Source organism: Penaeus monodon, chromosome 26 (assembly GCF_015228065.2).
Source record: "Penaeus monodon isolate SGIC_2016 chromosome 26, NSTDA_Pmon_1, whole genome shotgun sequence".
Taxonomy (NCBI): domain Eukaryota; kingdom Metazoa; phylum Arthropoda; class Malacostraca; order Decapoda; family Penaeidae; genus Penaeus; species Penaeus monodon.
In genome coordinates, this window is record NC_051411.1 from 17,395,637 (window position 1) to 17,405,636 (window position 10,000).

At 40.4% G+C, this 10,000-nt stretch overlaps 1 protein-coding gene across 1 annotated transcript in view; it reads left to right on the forward strand.

Annotated features, from left to right (window-relative positions):
* LOC119589601 (BAI1-associated protein 3-like) overlaps positions 1-10,000 on the forward strand; it is a gene marked incomplete in the record, with an annotated part of 206,440 nt that overhangs the window by 194,848 nt on the left and 1,592 nt on the right. The window contains 6 exon segments of the mRNA XM_037938197.1: positions 2,445-2,591; positions 5,635-5,850; positions 8,489-8,626; positions 8,902-9,079; positions 9,248-9,371; positions 9,973-10,000. The exon segment at positions 9,973-10,000 is cut by the window's right edge and continues 178 nt beyond it. Of these exon segments, the coding sequence (XP_037794125.1) occupies positions 2,445-2,591; positions 5,635-5,850; positions 8,489-8,626; positions 8,902-9,079; positions 9,248-9,371; positions 9,973-10,000 (831 nt within the window).

Below are 10,000 nucleotides of genomic sequence, written 5' to 3' on the forward strand. Positions count from 1 at the left end.
CGGGCCCCCCAAAAAGGGAGGGGAAACCTCCCAGGGGGAAAAGCTTCCTGATGCACACTACGTCTGTTGGGACAGATTTGTTTTTCTTTATTACTATTATTATTATTATTATTATTATTATTATGATGATGATGATGATTATGTATGATGTGATGATGATGATGATGATGGATGATGGGGGATGATGATGATGATTATTATTATTATTATTATGATTATTATTATTGCTGTTTCTGTTATCTTTATTAAGATAATGCTTTCTTTTGTCGTGTATTCTAGTTGGCATTGTTCTTATTGCTTCTGCTGCCATTGATTTTGTTGTTTTATTGTTACTGTTGTTTGTTTTGTTATTGCTGTCACCAAGTTATTATTTTCTTTATATTTTCCTTATATCTTCTTCATTCGACTCTTTTTATTTTAGCTTTTATCAGTGTCCTCGCCTGTCGTATGCCATTCTTAATATTTGGCCTACCAATCATTTTGCTTTGGTTCCAGTTTACCAAATAAATGTGTTTACTCTTGTTACCCGCTGTTGTTTTCATTCTATTTCTCCATGTCTTTTCCTTTTCTCGGGGGTTGGGGGGGGGGGCACTTTCTTAAATCTTATTTCGAAATTGGTGCAATAGAAGAGATTTTTTTATATAACATTTGCATTCTTGTCCCGTAAGGATTCGAGCACAGTTTACATTGATATTAGTTGAGGGAAAGATGCAGCTTCACCAGGTTACCATTCGCTATTATTTGGCCATAAAAGAAAACGGGATCTTTTTCCTAATTGGATGATCAAATTAGATTATGTCATTCGTCGCATGTCTCTCTCTTTTCTCTCTTCTCTCTCTCTCTCCCTCTCTCTCTCTCTCTCTCCTCTTTCTTCCCTCCTTTTCCCCCCCTCTCTCCCCCCTCTCTCTCTTCTCCCCCCTCTCTCTCCTTCCCCTTCCCCACCCTCATCCCCCTCTCTCTCTCCCCCTTTTTTTTTTTCTCCCCTTTTCTCCTTTCCTCTCTCTCTCTCTCTCTCTTTTCTTCTCTCTTCTCTCTTTCCCCTCTCTCTTCTTCTCTCTCCTCTCTTCTCTCTCCCCTCTCCCTCCTTTTCCCCTCTTCTCTCTCTCCCCCTCTTCTCTCCTTTTTTCTCCCCTCTCTCTCTTTTTCTCTCTCTCTCTTCTACTCTCTCTCTCTCTCTCTCTTTCTCTTTTTCTCTTTCTCCTCCTCTCCTCTTCCTCTCTCTCTCTCTCTCCCCTTCTCCTCTCCCCCTCTCTCTCTCTCTCTTCTCTCTCCTCTTCTCTCTCTCTCTCTCTCTCTCCTCTCTCTCTCTCTCTTTCTCTCTCGCGGTGACTATGAATATATATATTATATATATATATTAATATAAAATATATATTATATATATATATATAATTATAATATATATTAATAATATATATTTATAATATAAATATATTATATATAATATTTCCAACCACACATACACACACCACAAACAACCCCAAACACACACCCACACACACACACGCACACACACCACACACACACCCACGTATATATATGTGTTTTAATCTATCCCCAAATAACATAAAATTATGATTATTAATATGATATTATAAAATATATTATTATTATTTTATATATATTATATATGTGTGGTGTGTGTGTGTGTGTGTGTGTGTGTGTGTGGGGGTGTGTGTGTGTGTGTGTTGTGTGTTTTAAAAATTGCACACACACACAAACCACCACCACACACGCAACACAAAACCCCCCACACACATCCCACACACACGCCACACACACACAACCACACACACACACACAACACACACCCCACACCCCACAACCCAAAACCACACACACCACACACAAAAACCCCCAACACAAAACACACACACACCCCACACCACACACACACACACACAACACAACAAAACCCCAACACAACACACAATTATATATTTTATATATAATATAATATATTTTATTATATATATATATAAAATTATTATATAAAAAATATAATAATTATAAAATTTATATATATATTATTATATAATATATTATATATATATTATATATATTAAAATTAATTAAAAATATATATATTTTTTATATATATAAAGCAGTACTATTTTAATGTGTTTTTTGTATTTAATCATAACCAATTCACCTGTTCGACAACCAGTTCACTAGTATATCTACTTTCTTACCTTCTCTCCTTGCCTAGACATATGCCAACCAACTAATCAGCAAACGGTTTCATTCAGCAAACATCGAATCACCGCGTGCCCACCAAGGGTTTAAAAACGACATTTCAATCAATCAACACAACACGTCACTAATCATCTGACATGACAAATCAACGAGCCATTCATGACAGCCTGACACCAACCAATCGAAAAGCATTGTCACTTAACCAATCCCTGCCTTACAAAAGCTTTTTCTCCTGTTCCTTCGCGCAGATCGACCAGGTGACGCAGATCCTGGACAGCCAAGACCCTCGGGGCAGCGGAACCACCTACACTGATCACGTGACCAGCCTGCTCCTGGCCGGCCTCGCCAACCTCGACTCCAAGATAGCCGGGTCCATGTCTCCCGTGGCAGACAAGGTAGGGAGAGGCTGCAGGCGGTGGACGGGGAGGGAAGTGGAGGCGGAAAGAGGGAAGGAAGAGGAAGTGGAAAGAAAGGGGGAAGTGGAGGCGGAAAGACAGAGGGAAGAGGAAGTGGAAAGAAAAGGGGGGAAAGGGGGGGGAAAACAAAGGGGAAAGGGGGATGGAAGGGGGGGGAAGTGGAGAGGGGAAAATGGGTGGGAGGTGGTGGTGAAGGGAGGAGGTGAAAAAGGGAAAAAAGTGGGGAGGGAGGAAGGGGAAGGAGGTAGAAGGGAGAGAGGGGGGTGGGAAAACCTCCTGGAGAGGAGGGATGAACAAAAATGGGCTAACTGTTTCATTCTTCATCCTCTGTCATACATCTCGCCTCCAATTACTATCATTACCCAGACACGGTAGGAGGGTAGCATGAGGAAGGGGGGGGGGCATAAGGGTCTTTATGCTCACTTTTCTTTTTTATTCTCTCAATCCATCTTTTATCATCACTGTTATTCGAACTTTTCTCATTATCGCCATTCATAATTCAACTGATGAAGACCAGATAGCCAAGGATTAGAGGGAGAAGGGGAGAGGCGATGCGTTAGAATGGAATAATTGTTTTGATATCAATTATTCATTTTTGCATTTGCCATTTGATATTCCTTCCACGTCTAAAGTCAGGAAAGCAGGAGCCGGGACGTCTGGGAAATGCATGGGAATGGCGTAATTATTATTTTTTCCCCTTTTGTTATTCCTTTACTGTCGCAGAAGTAATGTAGGTCCTGAAAGGCGCGAGGAGTTTAGATAACAAGGACGGGGATAGGTATACGTATGTGTTGTAGGTGCTTTGTACATTTTTCTCAACTCATATTATTCTTATAGTATTTCACTCCCTTTGTAAACAAGTTAGGTCTTCGTAGGGCGAAGCGGAAGAGTGAAGATCGAAATAAAACAATGGGAAGCTGATTTCTTTTTGTGGGATTTTTCTTGATTTTCTTTCTTGATTCAAGAACAATGTCACATGTAAGAGCGAACACGTGTACGCTGTTTGTACTTTTTGTCTTATGCAGAATGTTGAGCATGTTCCCTGGAAATCAACAATTCTGAAAGGGGAGGGAATCTTCCAGAAAAGGTCCCTTGTGCGATGTTCAAAATGACGATGATTAAGGTCGACCTCTTGTTTTCCAGAAAAGACATTTTTGTCACCAATGATACTTAACGTGAATCAATCGCAATGGATAGATAAACAGGGAATGTCGTTTTCATATTAGCTCTTATATGTACAGAAAGTGATGCGTGTAAATGGCAAAAACCATGTATATATAACATACGTGAAAGCAATAATCCTCGACATTTCATTGTCAACGACTGATTAAGCCTCAACAGAACAAGACATGGAGAAAATATTAATATATAAATGTATAATATATATATATATATATATATATATATATATATATATATATATATATATATATATATATATATATATATATTATATATATGCATACACACACAAACACACATTTATATGTGTATGTATATGTATATATATGTGGAACCACACACACACACACACACACACACACACACACACACACACACACACACACACACACACACACACACACACACACACACACACACACACAAACACATTCACACACACACACACACACATTCACACACACAAACACACATACACACACACACACACACACACACACACACACACACACACACACACACACACACACACACACATATATATATATATATATATATATATATATATATATATATATATATATATATTATATATATATATATATATATATATATAATATATATATATATACATATATACATATATATATATATATATATATATATATGTATATATATGTGTGTGTGTGTGTGTGTGTGTGTGTGTGTGTGTGTGTGTGTGTGTGTGTGTGTGTGTGTGTGTGTGTGTGTGTGTGTGTGTGTATATATATATATTTATATATATATATATATATATATATATATATATATATATATATATATATATGTTTGTGACTGTGTGTGTGATCATTATTCAGAAACAAATCATTATGTTTTAGTAAAATATAAGCGAGGATAATTGTTAACGATGCTTCTAATGGTCCTCGCCGCCGAAAATGTGAACCAGATATTTTCGTATCCGTTTCCCCCGCGAACACAATGGGACAGATATTACCTTGCCATTGGGGAAAATGAAATATTTCGAAAAAAATGAGAATGCTGTGCCTCTTAATGACAGTAATATTTATTACTGAACATGATTTCATACCATGTTAACACTGTTGGTTTGGACACATGCAATTCAAAGGTCAGAGGTTAAATGGAAGATTCATAAGGAAAAGATATACATTCATAAAGACAGACAGACAGATGGATGAACGGACGGACGGACGGACGGACACACACACACACACACACACACACACACACACACACACACACACACACACACACACACACACACACACACACACACACACACACACACACACACGAACATGCACACACACAAAAAACATGCAAACAAACAAACAAACAAACACATACACAAAACAAACAAACAAACAAACACATACACACAAACAAGCAAACAAACACATACACAGAAATTAAATTGGTTCTGTATAGAGACACTGCAAGTTCCTCATCCTAATACTAAAGTCATGAAACCATTGACCTGTTGCATGCAATCTTATCAGAACGAACAAAAGAAAATAAAAGGTGATTTCGTGCAAAAAAATATTCATGTCAATTTTCGAGAAGGACCTTCGGAGCAATTTCAACTGATTTTGTTTATTTTACGATCCCAGAGTTATTAGGGTTGTTATTATTAGAAAGCACTTGTTTTTTCGGGTCTGCTTATGGTAATGCTTTGGATAGGTTCTCGACTATATGTGCTAATTACTGGTGCTAAAATAATGGTGTTATTACGGTGGCTTTTATGATTATTACTGTATCACGGCTGTTACCATCGCCAGCCAGTTCTTCTATCCTCAACGCCTTCCATTCCTCGCTCCCTCAGATGCGCCAGGAACTGCAGAAGGACGTGTTCCACCTAGCATGGTCCCCGGACTCCCTGCCTGCCGAGGAGGCCGTCCGACCCCTGCTGGAGCGCCTCTACGCCTCCCTGGCCACGTACTCGGCGGCGCTCCTGAAGAACAACCTGGACCGACTCCTGCACCTGCTGTGGCTGGCTGTGCTCAACGCCCTCACCGAGCAGATTGGGAAGGACACGGACGTAAGGACTCACTGTAGTTTGTTGGCGAACAAGACACAATACGCCAGACAAGTTGATCGATGGAGATTATTGTACTTTTCTGTGTTTATAGACACTGTGTAAGTGTGTTTTATGGCCGTGTTTCATTCAGCTTTATTGCTCAAGGGTGTACTGTAGCTTTCTGACACTGGACTTTGAATTTATATTACGGGCAATTTTGAGAGAAAGTACTCGTTAAACATCAAAGCGTTTAGTTCTGCGTAAAGGATATACGTGCAATGTCAAGACGTAACAAAAAAACCCTGCTACTGCTACTAACTTGTCCATTTCTTTCCCTGAAGTCGAAAATAAGACGTTACACCAGGCGGAGTTCAACTGTTCACCCTCAAAGCTATCACTACAGACAGAGAGAGGCGCCTCTCAGAACTCCGCTGACAACCCCCTCTTCGCACAAAGGCAGTCTAAATTCCCCTCAAGGAGCTGCATTCAGAGTCAAATCTCGGCGAGTGTAATTTTCTATATGTTCAATTACCTTTCCATCTCCAAAATTGAATATGCAAATTGGGCAGCTCAGGGACCTCAGGCTCCATTAGACTAGATGTGGTCGGTAAAATGGGAGATAATTACAGACTTTGAACGAAAATCAGCAGAAAATGTAAATGAAAAAATGATCATATTTTCATATCTTTATTAAACCAACCGCCGCAGTATGATAAAGACGGAACTATTTGAAATTCAAATTTTAACTCCAAATGTTTATTCTGGCCTTTGAATGCATTTCTGCTCAAGGTCAAATCATAATATTAACTAAAATTAGGGTCTGAATAAGGCAATTAAATGCAGTTATTTTACAATTCAATGTTTGGTAGTAAGGAGTTATATGGCATGAAAAACTAATTATAACATTAACGAAAGAGAATATCATATAATTGATAGAAAACTAATTAGTTGTTCGAACATATCAAACATTTCGTCAGGCCCCGTTTTAACCTTCAACAAACATAGCGGGAAATTTGAAATGGATGTGTGGCTAGAAATTTGTATCGATGAACTGACTGAGGCGGGATCGCTGTTACTTGTAGCGCCCGAGATCAAAACAGCTTTGACTATAATTGACAGACGGATAAACTTACAGTATCTCTCATTGAGTTATCCTGTGAAGCACCTGGGTTAATGATTCACTTTTGCAGCATTCTCAAGAGAATTGTCATCTTTTAATAAATTATATGAACTCACGTCTGGGGGGACCGTACTGTTTGGTTTAGATTTTTCCTCGTTAAAATGATGATAATGATGATAATCCAGGAGGCTGACAGACACATCTTTAACCATTGTGGAACAGGTGTTGTAAATACAATTTTTTACAATCGCCATATGGAAAAAGAATTGGAAGTTCCCCACGGAAACCAGCGTATCTGCTTTGTGGATTTTCATTTGTCATGCAGCGAAGTGGGAGGTAAAAACATTTGGATTTACATATAAGATGGCGATCAGTAAAAGTAGTTCTTTCTGGTAAAAAGAAAAGCCGATCCGGGTCCGTCACGTCTCTGTTATCACGTAATGCAATTATGCTTAATTACGTCACCGCGTAACCGTAGCAACCGCCGCACGAGCCGCGGTGCCGTCGGGAGCCTCGTCGGCGCGTGTGATCTGGGCCGCCCGCGCGTCCCTCGCGGGCCGAGGGGCGCGAAGGACGCTCCGCCGGTCGATATGCCGCGCCAGTGTCCGCTCCCGCCGCCGGGTGATCCGCGGGGCCGAGGCCTCAGTGGCCCTTCGGGGGAGAATGCGGAGAGCTGTGTATGCATCCGAGTGGCTGCCGGGTGTGATCTGTGGATAAGCATACGCTTTCTTAGATCACATACACACAATGTGTGTATGTATGTTTATGCATACATCGTTACTAATACTGTTATTATCTTTAATAGTAGTAGTAGGAGTAGTATCATTATTATGACTATTACCATTATCATATTGTTGCTGTCGTTGTTTTGTTGGTGTTGTTGTTATTATTATTGTTATTATTATCATCAGTATTATTATCATTATTATTGTTGTTGTTATTGTTATAATTAATATCACTTTAATATCATTACTGTTTTAACTATTACAATTATTATTATAATTATAATAATCATAATTATTATTATCATTATTATAATTATTATTATTATTATTATTATTGTTGTTGCTGTTGTTGTTGTTGTTGTTTTTTTTTGTTATTATTATTATCTTTATTATTTTCATTATTAGTTTTGATATTAGTATTAGTTTTAGTATCATCCTCATTATTATTATTATTATTATTATTATTATTATTATTATTATTATTATTATCATTATCATTATTATTATTATTGTTATTATTATTACCATTATCATTATTATTATTATTATCATTATCATTATCATCATCATTAGTAATCTTATTACAGCCACCACCATCACTTGTGCAACATCGCAATCCGCTTGCAACCGTCTTACCGAATTCCCGCGGCGCCGCACGGGAGCGAACTCAAGAACCAGCTCAGGCTGCCTCCGCGAGCTCATTACTTCCTAAAAGAAGCGAAGAGCGCGCCATTAATTGCTCTTAATTATCCTTTTGATAGCGCAGTTAAGGCACTGAAATAAATCGTAATTAGGCTCGTTCCCCCCTCCGCAGGAAAAACAGGAGGCGTTCTTCGTCCGCCTGTACGACGCCCTACGCCTCCTGAGGGAGTTCTTCCACGCCCACGGCCGCGGCCTTGACAACAACACGCTCATGGGCGAGGAGTATTCGTTCCTCGAAAGACAGCTGAGGGTGAGTTGGCTCTGACAGACACTCAGGAGTCTCAGGGAGATGCTGCTGGGAGAGTCTGCAAACATTCGAAAATCGATTTGTGAAGGAAAGAGGACTGAACATATCAATGATATTTATTTGTTGAAGAATTCTGAATTTGTGTTTTTTTCCCATTTCTCATATTCAAATATACACACACACTCACTCACCTACTCACTCACTTACTCCCACACAAAATGTTTTCTCGCCCTCCAATCCCCCCTCCGCCCGAGCCAAGCACCTGATCTCTCCCGCAGCTCCACAAGACGCCGACGGACTCCCTGATCGAGGCCTACCATCTGGAGCGCCTCCTGGAGCAGGAACGCACGGAGGGCACCGAGTACGGCTCGCTGTTCGTGCGCGTCTACTTCAACCACGACTCGCTATGCGTGGAGGTGCTGCAGGCCAGGAACGTCATCCCGCTCGACCCCAATGGTGAGTCATTGCTCGCTTTGCTGTTGAGTTGTGGCGGCTGCACCCGGCTCGTACTCATGTGGCAAATGCTAATCGCGATGATAAATGCGTTATCGCGTGGTCTCTTGTAATAATATTAAAACACTACCACCATTATATCCCTGCCTCACCCCTTCTCGCCGCCGCCAGGCTTCAGCGACCCCTTCGTGGTGATTGAGCTGCTTCCGAAGCGGCTGTTCCCGGGCTCGGGGCCGCAGCAGACCAACGTGCACAAGAAGACGCTGCACCCGCTGTTCGACGAATGCTTCGAGTTGTGAGTAGCCCGGAAAGGGAAGATGAGCAGGCAGATGTGTTTAAGCATGTATGTATGTATACACGTGTACATGAAAAGTGAATATATATTTTTCTTTTTCTTTTCTTTTTTCATTTAGTCATCCCCCCCCCACTCTCTCTCTCTCTCTCTCTCTCTCTCTCTCTCTCTCTCTCTCTCTCTCTTCTCTCTCTTCTCCTCTCTCTTCTCTCTCTCTCTCCCTCTCCTCTCCTCTCTCTCCTTCTCTCTCCCTCTCTCTCTCTCTCTCTCTTCTCTCTCTCTCTTCTTTCTCTTCTCGTCTCTCTTTTCCTCTTCTCCTCCTCCTCTCTGTCTATATATATTATATATATATCTTATATATTATGTACTATATTATTATATCTATCTATGTATTATTTCATCTGAGTCTGCATTACTAATAGCACCTTGTTGCCTGTCTGTCCTATAATAATCTCTTCTCTCAATCTGACTGTCTGTCTACTCATTTACCTTCGCTAGCTCCATTCCATCTGAGAGACTGCAGATTGACAAAGCAGCCGTGCCTTCAAAGCCTCATAGGCCATCTCTCAGACCGCGTGGTCAGCTAACCCCCCCTTCCCCCCAGCCCCGCCCCCCTCGAGAGCTGCCAGGCG